The sequence below is a fragment of the Leuciscus leuciscus genome (genome assembly GCF_965113295.1).
Source record: "Leuciscus leuciscus genome assembly, chromosome: 7".
Classification (NCBI taxonomy): domain Eukaryota; kingdom Metazoa; phylum Chordata; class Actinopteri; order Cypriniformes; family Leuciscidae; genus Leuciscus; species Leuciscus leuciscus.
Window position 1 is genome coordinate 28943609 of NC_138731.1, and position 20597 is coordinate 28964205.

The window sequence follows — 20597 nt, forward strand, 5'->3', positions numbered from 1 at the left end:
TTATATGGGAATCCTCCCTCGAAACAATGAGAACTAGAGATAGTGGGAGGATGAGATCCGCTGAGCAAGTGAGTGTGTGTTTGTTTGATGAGGTGCTTTAAAAGAGTCATTATTTAGCTCATTCATAATGTCTGAGTTGTGTCATAAATGATACAATGATATTAATGGATGGTATGTGTGCGTGTGTGGGCAGTTTTTATTGTATTGGCCTGTCTCAATCTCACAGAGGAAGCACAATTAATAGTGACAGGTAGGAGAAATTTAAATGGGTTTTGAAATTGCTGTGAAATTATAATATAAAAGCCAGCTTGACTGACACCCAGAAATGTCTTAGCACTATAGATGTAGTGTTACAAATGACATTTGAGTCTGACTGTTATTGTTTTGTTTTAATTTCAATGATTTTACCTGGTTACAACTTTTATTAAATAAGTACTTATAAAATGTGTGTATTTTTAGCGCCATTAGTGGCACCAAATGGAATTGCAATCTGTTTATTTGAGCAGGCTGACTTGTTTGAAACCTGTTTAAAAGGCAGTATACAATTCTTGTTAAACAGTTCAAAAGAACATTTGGAGCATCATCTATTAAAAACAAGCATTTCTTAAACACAACCAGAGCAAATTTCTGCGCAAATCTTTCATTACATCATTATGTAAATAGTTGCAGTGGTCACAATGTTTTTTGTTTTTTTTGTACAAAAATCATTGTGCTCTTGTTTCCTCATTGAGGCCGATTGTGTGTATATATGTTTGTGTGTAATCTCACCCAGTATAGCCAACACAGTGTTGTCTTTAAGCACTTCCATGGAACCCGAGCAAACAAAGTATATGGCTTGCAGAGCATCACCCTGGCGAATAAGGAACTCCCCAGGAGCACAGAAAGAGGTTTTGATGATGAGCGACAGAGAGCGCAGACACCCTCGACTGGCCGATTCAAACAGAGGCAGCTGCAGCAGCTCTTTATTCAGGTGCATGGCAATGTCAGCCCGCAGTTCATCTGGGAAGTCCTTCAGAAGCTGGGAAAGGACAAATATATTTTATTTTAAGTACTTTAAGAGTACACTACTCATTCTCAAAAAGCATTTTTTTAATTATTATTATTATTATTATTTACATTTGATTATCAAAAAAACAACTGCAGCAAAGAAACTGTAGATCAGTTTTCTACTTGGACTTGGACTTTGACTAATGGGATATTACATTGGATATCAAAGCAGAGAGAGTGGGTTACTTATGAGTTATGTAACGAGTGTTTTGAATTGGACTCATTAAATACATTGTGAGTGTAAGATGGAATCTCTTGTTTATGAGCACGACAGATAATATGGAAAGAGAAAATAAAGCAAATTATAAAAAAGATGAGGGATTGTGAAACAGAATGAGAGATAGTAAGAGAGCATGGTGACGTGAAAAAGGAATAGAAAAGGATAATACGCTCTAATCTTAGACAGATGCATCAAATCACATCATTAATATCAAGAAGCCCAATAATATGCAATGCGGAATGGAACCAACTGTTGCATAGAGAAGCTAGAAATTACATAAAATATAATACTATGAGCATGATATTTAATTCCAAGTGTTTATTAGATTTCCTATATTTTTAAATGCTACAGGTCAATGGGAGATCCAGCATTTCCTATTAAGTGTAACATTCACATATAGAAATTATGAATGCAAAATGCATTCTCTGTAAATTTTAACATTTTCAGCTGGAAGTCATGGAATATTGAATTAATTGTGCTTTGAAATAAGTGCACTTCAGAAGAGGCACCTTCCATAAATATAGTATATTTCAAGGTCATCAATCCTTACAAATCCAATTTAATATTTATTCATTTTATATACATTTAATTTTGATGTTTATCTAATGTTTATTGCTAGACAATTTCACACAAAATTTTAAATAAAAATGGTCAAAACTTTGGCAACAGAACAACGGCAAACCCAAAACTTGTACAATAGTTTGTCTTCCTGAGGTTGAAGATCATCAAAAATTTCTATATGTTAAACGACTCTTTCTCTAACTGTTATCTGAAAAAACAAAAAAGATATTCGTACTCTTGGCAACCAGAAACCAAGAAAACCCAAGTGTTCAATGAGTAGATAAGAACAGCAGCTCTCATACAGCTACATCTTCAAAAAAGACTTCCTTCAAATATAACACCCACATGACTGCACACACTGTCCACACTCATAGTAAAATTATTTATAAATTCTGAACTTGTTTTGACAATGTATTCATGTGCGCTCACAGATTATTGAAAGTTTTTTTAAACTCCTACCTCGCTGACATCGATGCCGTTGTTGACAGACCACGTCGTCTGAAAGCACTCCAGCATGCGCTGCGCGAGAGCCTTGGGCAGCCGATGCACGCGGATGAAGTCTTTGAGGTCTTTGGTTCGAGTGTGATAGAGCGAGCGCCGTGAGTACATCCGCTGGATAATGGCTGTCACGTTACCAAAGACCGCGGCATGCATGAGTGCTGTTGGGAGACAAACAAACATTTCAGGGGATTATTTAATTAATTTTAACCATGACATTCGGTGTGTCCAAAATTGTTTACTGTCTGAGTAGGTACTACATTTGAATTTGAACTTACTTTGAGATCGTTAAAAAAGTATGTTCTATATAGAATGAATGTGTGTAGTATGAATGTAATCCGGACGCACTACATCCGCCATGTTGAACCTTTGTAAAGAAACACTATGCGCCTATATACTGAACACGTAATAAGCATGCGCATGACGTCACCGTTTTCACCAATTAGCATTTTTGTAGTTTACACAGAGATGATATCGTTATCGTTTTCAAAAGTTTGTGTTTTCAGGCCTCCAAATCAGCATTGCCATGTAAATTAATGGCCAAAATGCAGAAAAAGTTTTCCGTTTATAGTTGAAAACACTGTCATATAAATTGCCCCAGAGGCAGATTGCCATTTACACATAGGGCCCTATTTTAACGATCTGAAACGCAAGTGTCAAGCGCAAAGCACAAGTAACTTTGTGGGCGGGTCTCGGGCGCTGTTGCTATTTTCCCGGCGGGATAAATGACTCTTGCGCCAGGCGCAAATCTAAAATGGGTTGGTCTGAAGTAGCTTCATTATTCATAGGTGTGGTTTGGGCGTAACGTGAAATAAACCAATCAGAGCATCATCTCACATTCCCTTTAAGAGCAGACGCGCTTTTTCCATGGCGGATTGCTATTGTAACGGCGGATTTGCCAGGCGCGCGCCAGGAGCGGTTCACAGCCAAGGAGAGCAACGCTCTCGTCACGGCCGTAAAAGAGAGAAGTTGCATTGAAATGGAGAAACCCACCCAAATTAACTTCGGTTAAACAGGCGTATGATAATTTGGGTAAATGTGTAAGCTAGATGTATGCTTTTATAATAAATTGTCTATCTATCTATCTATCTATCTATCTATCATAATAATGTATGATTTGCAAAAATGAAAACTGCTGCTTCTGTGTAGATGAGAGAATCAAAGTGTATGTGCGTTGTGCACACGCTACATTGATTATGGCCAAGCATGCGCCCTTAAAATAGCATATGAATAACATGCGCAACACGCCACTGACTTTAAACTATTTTTTCCTGGTTAGTGGCGCAATTGTTTTCTAAACCATCAAAATAGCATGAAGGAACGTTTGCGCCGGAACACGCCTCCTTTTTTGCGCTGAACCGCCCAGGGAGCGCAAGTTCATTCCCTAGTTTAGCGACGTGCTTCTGTGGGCTTTGCGCGGGTGCAAAATAGGAATGATACATGCGTCGGTGTACAAAGTCAATTGCGCTGGGTGCAAGATAGGGCCCATAGTGTTTATTACACCTAGCTAACAAAATTGCGAACCATTATTCCGTTGCAATGGACAGTCATTCACCTGTTGTGCATCAGAATGCATTCATGTGTATGCCACAAATGCAATCTCCAATCTTTGTGATCTCCACATGTGACTGGATTCAACCGATCTAACCAGAGATGGATTTTAAGTGGCCTTTTGTATGAAGCTAGTTAAACAAACTCTGTGTTTCAAGTGTAGGTTTAGAGTTGACAAAACCCTGCAAATCCATCCTGATTTAGTTCAGGTTCAGCAGGCTCACAATGCTCAATATAAACGTTGTGTTCTGGGTTTGATCCAGAGTTTGTGATTAACGCGGAAGCGCATGCACTCTGCACAACTTGTTGGCAGAGGCTATTTACACTAACTCCACCCACTGACGTCTGGTTGGGCCAGACAAAGTTACGGAAGATGCTGGCTCATCAACAGTACCAAAAAGGCACGTAGTAGTAAGTTTTGACGCAAATCGACCCGAGGTTCGAATCCGCCTTTTGCAGAACTTACTCTACTCCCTTTTCCCATCACATATCGGAAAGGCATTTATTTTCATTTAGTCATATAGTGAGAAAGTTTTAGCATCTTGCTCCAGCCTGTTTTCTCCTCTATTGTTTATCTCATTGTCAGTGAACAGCATGCTGGTTTGCAGCTCAATCCGTTTTGTTAATCTTTTCAGTGTTTACTTTTTCCTCTGCATATATTCTGTTCAGCATAACTACTTTCACTCCACCACCAAACTCTGTATCATCTATTTATTTAACATCGTGAACTTTGCCAACATGAGTGTAAACAATCAGGAAGGACTGGAGAGTACTCATGGAGCGCAAATTGAAGTCTACATAAATTGTTGCGGAAATTGCACGCTGCTCTTCTGTTTGAGAACTGTGCTCAGAGTAAGTGGCTGCACCTGGGTTATGTGCCTTTTGAGTGCTTGAATGTGGTTTGTGCTGAAATCTATGAAAATCTTCAAATAGGGGCAAATAGGGCTACAAAATTAAAATGAGCTATTAAATCCTGGTTCAATCACCTGATTCCTGTAGCAAGGACAAGTGAAATATCTTGCTGAATTGTTCCTCCAATACAGCAGTGAGATTATATGAAGATTTTTTCTTTGTTGTTTTACATGACGGAAAATTACGCCATATGATGCAATCGAATCGTCTTGAACAAAGAAATCAGTGGGACATTTTGTTTCTAGCCTTTATGGTTCAAAAGTTATTAGCATAAACGTGAGTGAAACTTGACAGTTGGTGGTGCTAGAGTGATTGAGTTAGAGACTCCAAATTTGCTACGGTGACTGTTCAGACTTTCCTCTATCAGTGTGCCAAATTTTCCCGAAAGAGGTTCTATGGGCTGCCATAGACTTCCATACGGAAGAATAAAAATAATAAGAACGGCAACAATTTCAATTGGTGCCTACGCACTTTCAGTGCTTGGCCCCTAATAAAATATAGCTGCAAGCAGCAATTATCGGGGCCAAGCGCAATAAGATGATAAGACATACTAACATGGCTGGGAGAGTCAGACCAACTGCAGCAATGAGCAATTAAAGACATTTTAAGATGATTTTAGTCAAAATGGGTGAAAAATCATATATACAGTCCCTAATAATATGATTGAATGGTTTGTCACTTTTGACCAATAGGTGGCGTAGTTACGAAATTGATGTGGTCTGGTCAGAGTGAGGTGACAATGACACATACAACGTTTGGCGTCAATATGTCAAGACATTGCAGAGAAAAAACTGAATAATTTTGGCATCATACTTCAACTTTGCTGCTGCGGTATATGAAAACACTTTTGTGTATCAATACAAAATCCATTACTTTTAGTCGGCACGGTCAGGAGATGATATGATTCGATTTTGGTGAAAATCAGACAAACGGTCTAGGAGGAGTTCGAATAAGTAGGTTTTGAATGAAAATCAAGATGGCGGACAGGAAGTTCGGCCAAATACAGTAAACTTGGTATCTATGTTCTTGGCCTGACCCAAGAGATCTATTAAGACCAGTTTTATTGCAATAAGCTAATTTATTTAAAATTTATTAGCATTTTTGAAAATTTCATTAAAACTTTTGACCAAAAGGTGCAGTCTCAAAATCGTTTGAGTACCTTCAAGGAATGGTGCCGATGGCACATACAGAGTTTCTTAATGTTACACCAATGCATTCGTTAAGTATAGCATTTTATATCACAATACTGTATTGAAGTCAATGGCAATTTCATGTTTTGTTCTATTATAGCGCCAACAAGAGGCACAATCCCACCATTTTTTATGTGTCCTCATAGTGAGCCCATACATGTGTGTGTGTCAAATTTGGTGATAATATCTCATTTCATTTTGGAGTTATAGACATTTATATGTTTAAACCCATAAAAAATTACCCACACCTGACTTTGTTTGCATTTTCTTGCCCCTTACTATTAATATTTTGTCATTTGGGCATTAGTATTTAGCCAACGACCTATGTTTCCAAACTTCCTACGGTGGTTCCGTCTCGATTGGTCAAACGGTTTAGAAGATATTGGCAAATGTTTTTTAAGAGCTAAATCACAACGCTACACAAACCGTAAGGCGAAACCTAGCATGTTTGATATTGTTGGACTCGGCAAGGATTCAGGAACCTAAGGAGATGAGCCCTGTGAAGATAAGTCAACTACACCCAGAGTTATAAGCATTTGAAAAATTTATTTTACCACTAGGTGGCGCTGGTTTGAAACTTCTCAGGCTCCTTCAGGGCATCGTACTGATGACTCATACCGAGTTTCAAAATGATACGATCATGCATTCATAAAATGCAGCATTTTGGTACAAAATTAAAAAATGCCAACGCCTAAAATGGTCGATATGGTCAGTGGACTCGGCATGATGACCTGAATCTAACGAGACCACTTTTCAGATTTTTGGACAAACCTTTCAGATGTTATAAGCCAAAATAGCAATTTTTCGTATCTCTGGACCAGTAGCAAGTAGCTTCATTGAAACACAGCAAGTAGCTTCAAGTCATGCCTGTGATGACATGTACCAAGTTTGGTCTGAATACGATAAAGCGTTGCAGAGACACGTAAAATTAGTTTGCACAGTATTCAAGATCAGACTGTCCTCTATCAGTGTGCCAAATTTCATAACTTTCCCGCAAGCAGTTCTATGGGCTGCCATAGACTTCCAGAGCGGAAGAAGCGGAAGAAGAATAAGAACGCCAACGATTTCAATAGGTGCCTCCGCACCTTTGGTCCTTGGCCCCTAAAAACAAGAATTGTCCTTTGATTCCATGTTGATTTTAAGTCTAAGGTAAGAAAGCTAAACCAAGCCAATCTTAGCAAGCTTAAGCTATGAAAATGCATACTCTGAGAAATATTTCCTCTGGGTTGAGTGGTGGACATCATATTGTTGTCTGGTTAATATAATGCTCAGTCGTTTGACATAATTATGGTAATTTTTAGTCTAAGGCATATCAGTGTTCCCCAAATACCCTCTGTGTGTATGATCTCTGTGTGTGGTTAGGAGCCCAGCTGTCAGCTGGCTGTGACAGTAATGGCCCTTAGTTTTAGGATTTGGTGACAGATTGATTCAGTGTGCATGTATGTGAGTGTGCATGGATTCAACCAGCCTTTTTCATCCAACCATTTGCCCCTCTTAAGTGCAAAGAAGCCTGTGTCTCTCTCTTCATGGCCCAGAGGACATGCCTTAAAATTCAGTCCACTGTCACAACATCTCCCTCGAATCCACATGGGGCACATGCAGCCACACAAATCATTACAGCTGTCCCAGCAGATAACAAGAAGCTCCATTTCTGTGGCATTCAAATCTTAGCGGTCAAGTTAGCATAAAACAGCTAAGAGTAGCCAATGTTAGCTGCCTTTTACTAAGAGTCCACACAAATATGCCAACATTAAGTTTTGAACCGTACAAACAAATACAGACTGAATCAAATCCCTTGTTTTGCAATGAAACAAATAATGCAGTGAGACTTCCTGAATGTTGGCCATTGGCATAAATAGGTAATTGCAGGACTATTATACAAATATGCACTCAACAGTCATGTTTCTAGAAATATGTTTAAAGTTTCTGTGGTAGTTAAACGATGGTCAGTACTGGATAATAACTGATTATATGTAATCTGGATTACATAATCAGATTCCAAAAATTAAATACTTGTAATTAGACTACATTACATTTTAAAGTACTCATAATATGAATATTCACTTTTTTATTCAGATTTTTTTTTTTTTATTTTTTTTTTTTAAAAGTAATAAAAAAATTCTGAAAATTGTTTTCACAAAAAAATATTAAGCAGCAAGACATTTTTAAATGAGCACCAAATCATTATATTACAATGATTTCTGAAAGATAAGGTGACACTGAAGAATGGAGCAATGACTGCTGAAAATTAGTTTCAGAATTCTGCATCACAGGAATAAATTAAATTTTTACATTTTTTTTTATTTTTTTTTATTTAAAAAATATCTTACCAACCCAAACTTTTAAACAGTAGTGCACAGTACATATATATTTTAAGCTGATCAAGAAAAAAAGAACACTTAATTTCAGGTATCAAAAGATTCAATTATCAATATTTGGAAAGGGTTATTGGCACATCTCTGTAGTGATACATTATAAATCCAAACCTCACAATCATTTAAACGTACACTATGGAATTTTTTCTCCACTAGGGGTCGCTAACATATTTACAATAACAAAGGCGTAGTTTGATGACGCAACATTTGCTAAGAATTATGGATCTTGTCGTCAACGTCAAGCCGACCGATCTAATAATGTTTATGGATGACTGAATACATCGATGCTTTTATCATGACTGTGATATGAAGCAGTTCGGGATTGCTAAGAGACAGCTATCAGCTCCACACGCGACGCGAGTCTCGCAGATATAAAAGGAATATGGACATTTCATTCTACCGAACTACACGAGTGCAGAATTACAACTCACAGGTCAGTTTATTAGACAAATTAAACTTGTGAGGTAACGCAGCGCTGTTTCACTTGGTCTACCATTACACTATCACACTAAACTGCATTTGAATGTGTTGAAATGTATGTGTTAGTTTGTCTGTATGAGACTAGCAGTAAGCTAGATCAACATTAGAATAACATACAGATCATATTCTGACATTTTATCATTGTTGAACTATATAACATTGATTAGTTTTATGTAAATGTGCTCACCTGTTTAATAAAGTACATGTAGGAGCGGTTGAAGTCTCGGACGTGGAGCTCTCGTTTATATAACGTTACTGTCTATGGGAGCTCTAGGCATCTCGAAAACACCGCGCTGATATTGATTCTCAGTTTAGTTCTCCTTTTTTATCCAAAGTCTGCGAAATAACGAAATAACAACAGCGTGCAGATAGACATTGCGAACTACAGTGGTCCACGTCTGTCGTCTTGGTTACTATCAGAGGGCTCTGGTTCATAGCTCTGGTTGCCATGGCAGTACAAGCGGAAACCAGGGACAACGCGGATATGACGCCATTGACTGCGACAAAACGGAAATAAAGAAACGTGCCGTGTCTTCGAATTAAATTAAAATTTCTCCTGGTTTGAAAGTTGTTGGAAACAGTCGGGATAATGTAAGTACACAACTAAAAAATATATATAACATAGATATAGTGATTTTTGCTATTTTTAAAGCAAAAAAATTACATATTGTGCCTTTAAGAACATGTATCTGTGTTCTCTTGCAATTACCTCCAATCAGCATGGTGCAGATAGAGAAGATCTTCTCTGAGTCAGTATTGGCTGAGACATTGCCAAAACCCACGCTGGTCAGACTGCTTAAAGCGAAGTACAGGGACGTCACATATGAACTCCGAATCGAGGGCCCACCTCCCAATACGGCTGCAGTCTGTCCGGCATTTGAAGTGCCCACCGGCCCCGCTCCTGTTGTGTTCCATTGGCTCGAGTTCCACACAGACTCATGTCCCACTAAATCAGTGCCGCTTCCCTGGCTTGAATTGACCACCAATCCATCCAAGATGGTGGGGCGAAGTGAATCAGGAATGAGGGATGCAAGAGGGGACAGGAAGTAGGGGGTGCCCAGACGTTTACCCAGCTCATGCAACCAGCCTATTAAAAAGAGGAAGAGAAAATGTAAGACAAGACACTTTCACATTTACTATTTTGCAGACTCAATTGTTTTGGCCAGTGAAATTATCTATAATCCCCATAATATTGTAGTTTTGGTGACTTTTTTTTTTTTTTTTTTTTTGTCTTTGGCACTAACTACCCAAAATGCAATTGGTTTGGCACTCCTATAAGTTTTACAGTGGGTACATGGCCACTCTCAGAGCTGAGCACATATAGAGCGGTTGTCCCTGTCCATGGTGCTGAACCTGAAGCATTTTAATTTGAACATCAGTTAGTTAGCAGTAGACTGAGACTCTAGGTTTGTTTATCTCTCTCTCTCTCTCTCCTTGTTTGTCTGTAAGCTTCTAGTTTCTCTCTCTCTCTCTCTCTCTCTGTAAGCTTCTAGTTTGGAGGTAGTATGTGGCATTAGAAGTGATATTTTGGAAAGAACCATAAAAACTCCCAAGGGAGATGGAGAGAAGTGTGAAAGGTAAGAAAGGGAATAAAGGTTGAGAGGAAAAAAAGTGCCAGAGAACATCCAGCTAGCAGTTGTCAATCACACAAAAACTTCACAAACACACAAACACTCACGTTTTTTTCTCATTTACACAGCGACCAGCTCCAGTTTACAAGACCTTTCTCATGTACACATACACCAGAAACCTTTCCTAAGCTTTCCTGTAGCTCAAACAGTAGAGTGTTGGCACTTGCAACGCCAAGTTCTTGGGTTCAATTCCCAGGGAAATCAAGAACTGATAAGAATATAAAATGTGTACCCTGCAATGTAAGTCGCTTTGGATGCTAAATGCATAAATGTAAATGTAAAAGTAAACCTTGGTCATGCCTTTCCTGACATATACCATCCAAAGTCTTCCCTTTGTTGTCTGTAATACATTTTCATGTGCTAATAGGTCTTTCATGATGTCCATGGCCAAGATATCTGCTTTCTAATTTTCCCCATTTCTCTCACTTTCACTTATGCTTTCAGAACCAATATAACTTATTGACCAGATTAAGAAAATAATAAAAAAACGTTTTTAAAGTATTTAAAACCTTGACTACTACTAATAGTATGTAATAGTACCATTAAATATTTACATTGAGAAAGATTTGGTAAGTGTTATAATTGTACCAAAGTGTTATAATTGCACCATTACACTAATTGTATTCCCAGCAGTATCCCACTGTATCTCAAATGAGAGCTCACCTCAAAGTAAAATAATTGCTTTAATACTTAATAATATTACATATAATAGCTTTCATTTTTATATGGTACTAATGATTTTAGCTGGCAGGAATAATGTGCATTTAAAGAAGGACCTACATCTGACAATCTTCAGCTATTTCATTTTAGTTAAATAATGTTCCTCACACATTTTCAAGATTACATCTTTCAATTTTTATTTCATAAGTAATGTTAAAATTTGCCCAGACTCACAACCATGATTAAATCCTGTATATTTTAAGTAGCTGCATTCATATTAACTTACCAACAATCAACAATGTAGAGGTAAAATAGATACTATTTTATATTTAAAGGCATCAAAACTTAAAATTTCCATGTGTGTGTGTGGTCCTGGTAAACCCTATGTTATGGGGAAAAAAATGTCCCCACAAAGATGGCAATATCCAAAATCGTTGTTGGGACATTTTTGGTCCCCGTGAGGAAAACAGCTTATAAATAATACAGAGTGATGTTTTTTGAAAATGTAAAATTGTGATAGTGGGGTTAATGGATTGAATATACAGTTTGTACAAGTATAAAAAATAATTATGTCTATGGAAAGTCCCCAGAAAACATGAAAACACAACGAGTGTGTGTGTGTGTGTGTATCTGGGTTGACTGGGTGAAGCTGGTGTGTTAGTGAGAGGTTCCTCCAGATACCACAGAGATGTATGCCTGCTTTCCTGTCACGTTATTTGTATTATTTGAGATTTTGAAAATTCAATTGCACTTGATGACAGAGTGCATAATGTTTTGTGAAAAACAGCCATCAACACGTGCTTGACATACTTACAGCCTTTAGAATGAATAGTGCAAATGTATACATGCAAACAGCATCGCAGAAGATTAATTTATACCATTAATGCCTCTGATGGAACAGCCTGTAAAGATATATACTCTACATATCCTGCTGTTTATTTAGGATGAAACAATGATTAGAAAATTGCTAATGTATGTAAAAATGGTGTCTCAGACCGCAAAGCTTACATTGGGTTGTAAATCACTGCAGGAGGAAAAAAAAGGACAAGTACACATGAAAGCTTACTTTCAAGCTTACAGGATCCTAAAGCAGAAATAGAGGGCTACTGAATCAGTGTTGGTTGAGGAAGATGAGGGAGATTGATGGGCAAGAAGAGGATATTAAAATTCCTGTAATAACAAGACTAAAAAGGATCATTTATTTATAATAGTGGGCCATCTGTGTTCTCTTCCAAACCACTTAAGAAAGAATCAAGAAGTTTGCTGATTTGACACTGGGATTTTTGGAGCCAACTTGAAAATCCTCTCTAGTCTCTCAAGGTCTGCCGGGCAGCTAGCCTTTAAAAAAAGACAGAGACAGAGGCGCAAAGCAACAAGAGTTCAATCAGCTCCTGGAGGAACCCTCAGAGAAACCTTTCATCATACAGCAGAACTCCAATCCATTTACATTCTTTCATTTCCCCATTTCCAACAAAGATAGACAGCACTACTCAAAACTACTCTCAAGTTTCCACAAATATTAATAGATGTAAAGAGCCAATCTGAAACTGGTACTCAGCAGATATAAAACAGCTTTTTGTAAATCTAGAAAATTTACAATATTCTACATTCACCATTTGAAAGCCGAACTGTAAAACATTTGAGTCTCATTACACATGTGTTTCAGTGTTAAATATTCCATCTGATGTGCAGAATGCTAAAAAGTTCCATTTCCACTAGCAAAACTAAATGTGTCAAGACAGCCTCATGTGCTTAATATTTAATGGCTGGCCAATGTAAAACTGGGCAAAAGGGAATGGTGTGTGATATTGTTGGCAACACCAGCAGAGACTGGATACTGAAGTAGAATCCTTGCTTTTCGGGAGAACATGTGCATAAAATTTTAACTGCTGGCCAGTAGCCAGTGTGGTATAGTGGTCAGTTAGGGCTCAGATGTGCCTGAGGTTACTACTGATGCTGAGGCTAATCAGAATTGCTTTCATTAGACATGACAGATGGTATTAGACTGTGGGCATATTGTAGGGGATTTTCTATGAATAAATTCTCAAATAATATGTGCAAATAGGTTGGACACACCCATATTTTAAGTAGGCTTTTGTGTATGACAACAACACCAAATGGTAGCCAAAGCCACTTATGGATCTCACCAAGTATCAGGAATTTAATTAATTAATTAAAATTAATTTATATATTATATCAATTTATATTTATATATGGTTGTGAATCTTTGAATCAATTCACAAATCATTGGTTTCTGTCAATTCAGTTAAAAATTTGTTTCTATCAATTTAATTTAATCAATACACTGAACATGATTCGATTCAGTAACTGAGCAATATCACACAGGCATGAGTGCTGTTGTAAGTAACTGGATAGACAGTATGATCATGATATCGTGAGTGTTATATTGTTTATTAAACGAGTGAGTAAAAGCAATATTTTAATGAGTAACTTACATTTTAAACATTCTAGATTTACTTTTTTTATTTTGTTGAGGTCAAAGCAGTCTCACTGCAGTGACGTTCCTAAATGTATTAATGTTTTTGACCGAATCAGTTGAATGATTGATTCAATGACTCAGTGATACTGTAACTATGTAACCTGCAGAAACGGTCAGTAAAAGGCTAATCAAATTAGAGGACCATAACTAAATGCGGTCTAGATCATATCAATTTCATCATACACTCTTCTGTGCACTACAGCCATTTATTTTACCCTTGGTCTTTTTTTCTCTTTCATGTGGAGAGCAGCACATGGGAGACTGAGAGAGAGGTTCATTTCCAGTCAAATTGATACAGTAATTCACTTGTTCATGAACAAATGTGAAGAAGGTAAGTTTGTTCAGAGTTAGACTTGAAATGACGTGAAGATAATGTCTTATAACGGAGACTGTCTCATCAGGTCTTAAGAGGTGTGCCGTTCAAGAGCCGGAGAATGTTCTGTCTTTCTAACAAAATGCATTACGTCTGACGTATTTTTCACTCTACCTGATTTGAAAAGTAATTTGTAATCTGAAGTCTTTTTGTAAGGCACCTGAAGAGGCTGTCGTACATTTTCAATGTAATAAGCATGTTAGTGGACAGACATCTTCAATAACGATCCTTGTGTATGAGACACTGTGAAAAGAACTCTTTCACATGTGAAAATAAATAAGATGGTTTCTGTCCAATTTAGGCTATTAAAAATAAGGCCAGCATCTGATCTGAATCAGTACTTTTAGCTCAGCCAGTTCAAGGGAAAAACTGACCTAAAGAATCTGTTTAAATAAATTTGAAAGATTGACACAGCTATGTTGACAGTTTGTAGATATGATACTCACCAATGTCCCAGGAACCAGGGCTGTTATTCTCAATCTCGCTGCGCCCGATTACGTACCAGACACAGGCCATCCAATGTGCCAGCAAGGCAAACATCGACATGAGTAATGTGAGTACAACTGCACTGTATTGGGAGTAGCGCTCCAGCTTTTGCAGCAAGCGTAGAAGCCGTAACAATCGAACAGTCTTCAGCAGATGAACTCCAAAGTACTAAACACACAGAGATGGAATGCATAGCTCAAAAGGAAATTATAGTATTAATTATTTAAGATGGCATGCCCAGCATCATATAAAATATGGTGTGTGTGTCCATAGGCCCATTAAAGGCACAGTATGTAGTTTTCACTGATAGAAGTCGCATATTCAAAACAATAACAAAGGCATAGCTAGGGCTGTGACGGTGGCAGTTTTTTACCACCGCGGTAGTAATGGACCCAAATACCGGCGGTGTTGCGGTTGTTGGGTGGGGGGTGTTTTGAAATAAATAAATTAAACAAAAACAAAGAAACAACAAACTAAAGCCTGTAAAGCATTGAAATAAATATCAGTAAATACTGGTAACTTACATAATATAATAAAGTTGAATCTATTTAAAAAATAAAAAATTAAGAAAAAATTTCGGTTAATATTTCCACACAAAGGCGCGTGATATAGCCTACCGCTCTGCGCATTGAGAGGGATGTGGGACACAAGCAGGAAAGAGACCATCGATCTTTTCGAGACCATCATGTTTTCTACTTGTAAAAGGTATGAAGAGCGAATTTTATCTTCTACAAGGGCAAGGCATTTAGGCTGTTTGCGCGCTGCCAGAGAAAGCCAAACTAAAATCACCCGCGGTTGTGAAACGCGCTTTACAAAATGAACTTGACGCTTCTTACCAATTATCATGTCTAACAAGCACAAACTGTGTTAAAAAGAATTTGACTTATAAGTAAAAATGTAGGCTATCTGTCCTACAGCGTTTTTTCTACTTTAACACAGTAAAGAATACGAAAATAATCAACCTAAAAGCGAACAAAGGAAGAAACGTTTATAACGCGTCTTTGGTTGAGACGCGAGTGAAGATATGGGAAAAGAAAAAAGAGATTCATTCCATGCAGGGATGAGTCACGATTTTTGAATATTCGATTAGTTGATTTAATTATAGAATATCTAATGTTCTAATGTCTGTTGTGCGATCATTCTCTAAAATAAAATCTCCATGTTCTGGTGCTGATGCAGTGGTGATGCGTAACCGGAGGGTGACGCTGCCAATAACGCACATAACAGCTGTCACAAAGAACTGGCAAAAGTAATGATTATGAACGTGTCAAAGATAGCAAGGAGACATTTGAATTGTTTATTAATAAAGTGTTTTTTTTTGTGTGTGTCAGTGTCGGGCTGCAAAGATGAAGTTGACGATGCTCACTCTTTGCAGTGAACGCGCCTAGAGAGAAATGCACACTTCATACGGAATACACAAGCATATGCTAGTCGGTTTATTTTCGTTTTGAATTGTTTTGTTTAAAAGTATATAATTCAAGCTTTCTATAAGAATAACTAATGGAATATTTTTAAATTCGCTAATAATCGGGTGAACAGATCGCAAACCAGAATTCAAAGCCGACAAAGCTTATGTTTATGGGCTCACGTAGGCTACAACTCTCTCATTCGTCATGAATTTAAACTTTTCCATGGCTGCGATATTACATTTAATTGCTAACCTATTATTTATTTTGTAAACAAAGCTTTGTGTGTCATAATATTAATGTTAAACAGCATTTTTTTGAGGCGAACTACCGCCAGTACTACTCAGCCACCGCGGTGGCGCTTTACAACCGCGGTGGTGCGGTTGTCAAGTTTACCGGCACAGCCCTAGGCGTAGCTTGATTATGCTGTGAAGGAGCGTGGAATGATGGGAGTTGTCGCCTTTACCTCCAATGCAAATCAATCCGACGTGGACATGACACAATTGACAGGCGACGCAAAATTAGCTAATTTATCTGTATTTAAAAATTTTTGGAATCATTTGGGATAACGCAAGTACACAAGTGAACAAAATATATAACACTGTGCTAGTGTTTTTTGGATATTTTTATGGAAAAATCTTACATATTGTGCCTTTAAAAAAATATTTCTACATAGATACTTAAAACTGTGAATAAACAGTTGGCTCAAAATGACATAAAAATGGACAAAATTAACACTTACCACGCTGACATTAAAGGCATACAACAAGTCAAAAGGTAGCGCAGCAATCAGGTCCACGAAGAGCCAGGTTGTGACATAATGCACACAGATAGATCGTCCATCATACACCACCTGGCCTGATGTGCTCACAAATGTGGTGCGAAAGTTTAGCAAAATATCTGTCACAGAAAAAAAAAAGATAAAAATAGAAGACACAGATATTAATTTATTATTAAAGCACAGAAAACTGTATTTTAATCATTCCCTCGTTCAGTGACAGGTTATACAAGTTTGGTCTGGGTAGTGACTATAATACTATTTAATGGAAATTGCAATTGCAGCAAATACAGTAGTACTTAATTGAAACTTAGTTTAGTAAATTACTTTAGGCACTTCTTTGCAAATGTTTTGATGATACAAATAGTTTTTTCTACATTATGAAATTGTGTTTAATGGGCAGAAACAGATCCTGTCATTAAACACTAACTGCCCTTAAGCAGTGCTAAAAAGCTTATCCACACACTGTGAATTTCTAATATAAAGGTGATGGCTGGAGATATGATGTTTTGTCTAATGGATTTGTATACGAGTATATCCTTAACCTGTATGGCAATAGCTACAGATAGGAATCTTACTTTACTCATAATAAATGAATTTGAAAAAATGGGCCTTCTGAAGAGCTACTTTTGATATATTAAATATATCTTTAGCATTTGAATTTGCTGAACTGTCCTTCAAAATCGTTTCAGTTTCTCGTGTTTTTAAGGCTTTATAATTGCTAGATGTGTTTTAATGACGTTTGCTTAGTAACATCTTGAACTTTTTACTAGCTCCGAGTAATTGAAAGATGTCTGGCTGTATATTACCTCTGTGATATAAAAGACTGTCTGCACAGCACACAAACCTGAACATATTCGCAGGCTATGGGATCAAACAGAAAACTATAGCACTGAAGGTTGAGCCTTACCTAACATGAAAAGGATTTCCACAAGGATGTCGCTCACACTCGGTGGACTTCTAGGGGTCGATGCCTCATCCCGTCCACCGACAACAGTGAAACAAACATTGTAGGGAACAGTAACTGCTACATAAAAGGTCGCTAACAGGATCAGCCAATCCCAGCCAGCTTTGAAGGTGCCATAATGGAGAAGAATGAAACGGCTCTTCTGAATGGCTGCCACTTTGTACTCTGGGATGGGCGGCTTCTCGCCAAACATGTTCTAAATGATAGCAATGTTCAGACAGAAATGTTTAATGAATTTTTGGTTACATTTTTAAAGGGATAGTTCACTTTGAAATTAATTTTTGGTATGTTTTAGCTTACCTCAAGGGCATCCAAGATGTAGGTGTCTTTTTTTCCGCAGTAGTTTCAATTTTGATATTTTTAGGTCAAACCGTTCTTGTCTGTCAGTCATATAATGCAGGTCTATGGTCATTATCTCAAAGAGCATGCACAGAGTCCAAATTAAAACAATGGCCTGAGACACGAAACGAGCGGTTTGTGTGAGAAAACGAACAGTATTTATATCGTTTTTACCGCTTATACACAGCCATGTCCAAGTAATCTGATCTGACGTGTGCGCAGACTGGTGCATAGATATATACACTAGATGTCGCCTTACAGACATTCGTTCCAATGAACTGCCGTAGACAAGGCGACATCTAGTGTATATATCTATGCACCAGTCTGCGCACACGTCAGATCAGATCACTTGGACATGGCTGTGTATAAGCGGTAAAAACGATATAAATACTGTTCGTTTTCTCACACAAACCGCTCGTTTCGTGTCTTAGGCCATCAATGTGTACTTACGATGGGGAATTGTTTAATTTGGACGACGGGGAATTGTTTTAATTTGGACTCTGTGCATGCTCTTTGAGATAGTGACCATCGACCTGCATTATATGACTGACAGACAAGAACGGTTTGACCTAAAAATATCAAAATTGAAACTACTGCGGAAAAAAAGACACCTACATCTTGGATGCCCTTGAGGTAAGCTAAAACATACCAAAAATTTATTTCAAAGTGAACTATCCCTTTAACTTTAATCAATATTTCCATAAACAGTATGATGTGTGCTGCTCAGTCACAATGAATTAAATAATCCAATACCTTTGAGAAGAAGTAGTAAATGACCTGAAAAGCCACACTGATGACTTTTTCTCATAAGTGAACACAACATTGTTTATCTATTTATTTATCTTTACAAATTCATTGTTGTATTTTATACTTCTGTAATACTTGAAATATTCAATGCAAATGGTGTAAATATTGCACTACTGGATAAATCCAGGTTTATAGCATGACATTGTAACTGAGAGTTTAAGGACTTACATTGTTGATCTTGAGTTTGCTCTTGTCTTGTTTCTGCAGGTGTCCAGACAGCTGGTAAAGCACAGCTCTACTGCGCCGCCGGTTGGCATTGAAGCCCGGTGGCCGTGTGACCTTGTGCACCTTCAACCCCGTCTCCACGTCTAAGCAGAGAACAGCCATATATCATTTTTATTGATTTCATTTCAGAACTGTTTTGCTCAACACAAAATAACATCAAGGTAGAAAAACAAAAAATACCACATGTTGCTTTACTGCGCATCAGTGAAACAAGAGCACCGATTTGAACCATTACTTAACTGAAGTTATTAGAAAAGTCTACCTTAATTTCTCACCCATAATCTTCTGAACGAATAGAACGATTACATTTAACCATTAGCATGCTGCCTGCTCAATACAAATTACATTTGCATTCATTAGTTTATCAAGGGTTTGTAAATATGACAAAAAAGTAATGCATCCAATGTAAAACACAACACTTATTCATTTGAAAAATTGTGAACACAGCTAGATAACACCATGGGAAATAAACAGCCACATTTATAATGGACAATTGTAGCCTTTTGAAGCTTTTTAAAAAGGAAAAATATGCTAATTTGGTTGTTTGTGCTTGTTCTTCTTCCATCTCTAAAGGCTACCAGACTCTCATTCTATCATATTTTGAAAGGTGGCCTAATTCTGTGACATATAGTGACTTAGCAGTAGTTCACCCAAAAATCTAAATTCTGTCATAATTTTACTCTAATATCATGCCATTCCCTACCTGTATCATTTGCTTTAGTTCACAGAACACAAAAGAGAAATTTTGTTTTGGTTGCTTTTTTTCACGGCAAAAACATCTCAAGCTCCAAAACAACAACAACAACAAACTATATTTTAAACAATTGCAAATAAAAATATATTCATAATTTATTTGAATATATACATTTACATTTATATGATAAATGCCTTAACTCTCCTTTTTTATTAATTTATTTCCTTGCTGAATAGAAAAATATTAATTTCAGTAAAAAATGTTACTGACCCCAAACTTTTGAACAGTGTGTATTATCTGTTCTGTATTATCTGACAGAAAGACATTAGAGGAGATTTGCTCTCTTCTCAGATGCAAACTAACATGTTCTCAGCAGCCAACCCTTGACTGAAGTGTTGATTTTAATTGATGGCTTTAGTTTTAATTGATGGCTTTAATTTGGAGAGAACCATCTGTCAGTTTCTTGTAACTAGATGTCTTACAAATCCTCCAATGTATTTTTTTTAGTTCTTTCCAAAATCCTCATTCTGTCCTTTTTTTGTTTTTTTTGGCTTTTCCCCTTTATAATATATGTCTAATTACGCTTTTCTTAAGTGATTCCAATAATTAACTTTTAATGAGTTGACATCATTGACCAGAATTATTATTCCTAGTGCCAGTACAATGTTCATCCATCAACCAAATGAACAGTAACAGTGCTTTGGCTGAAGCTCAGGCCACTAAAGGGAGCTTCACACCTCTGTGCCAAGCTTTCCTACCGGCCCTCCCTGTGTCGTTTGTGTGTGTTTTCATCTCTCTCTCTTTATCAGTCTACTGCTCTCTCTCTCTCTTTCTCTCTGGGGAGGAGAAGTGTCAGGATTACTGTAACAGCGAGCACCACATGAGATGCTGCTGGCC

General features: G+C 37.3%; 1 protein-coding gene across 2 annotated transcripts in view; it reads right to left on the reverse strand.

The window, feature by feature from the left end:
* Positions 1-20597, reverse strand: part of kcnh3 (potassium voltage-gated channel, subfamily H (eag-related), member 3) — a 134064-nt gene that overhangs the window by 24112 nt on the left and 89355 nt on the right. For both annotated transcript variants that reach the window (XM_082176365.1, XM_082176366.1), the window contains exons 4-10: positions 18950-19089; positions 17579-17831; positions 16633-16790; positions 14445-14652; positions 9544-9921; positions 2288-2487; positions 769-1018 (exon numbers count right to left, since the gene is read on the reverse strand). In XM_082176365.1, the coding sequence (XP_082032491.1) occupies positions 769-1018; positions 2288-2487; positions 9544-9921; positions 14445-14652; positions 16633-16790; positions 17579-17831; positions 18950-19089 (1587 nt within the window). The remainder of the gene's footprint in view (positions 1-768; positions 1019-2287; positions 2488-9543; positions 9922-14444; positions 14653-16632; positions 16791-17578; positions 17832-18949; positions 19090-20597) is intronic.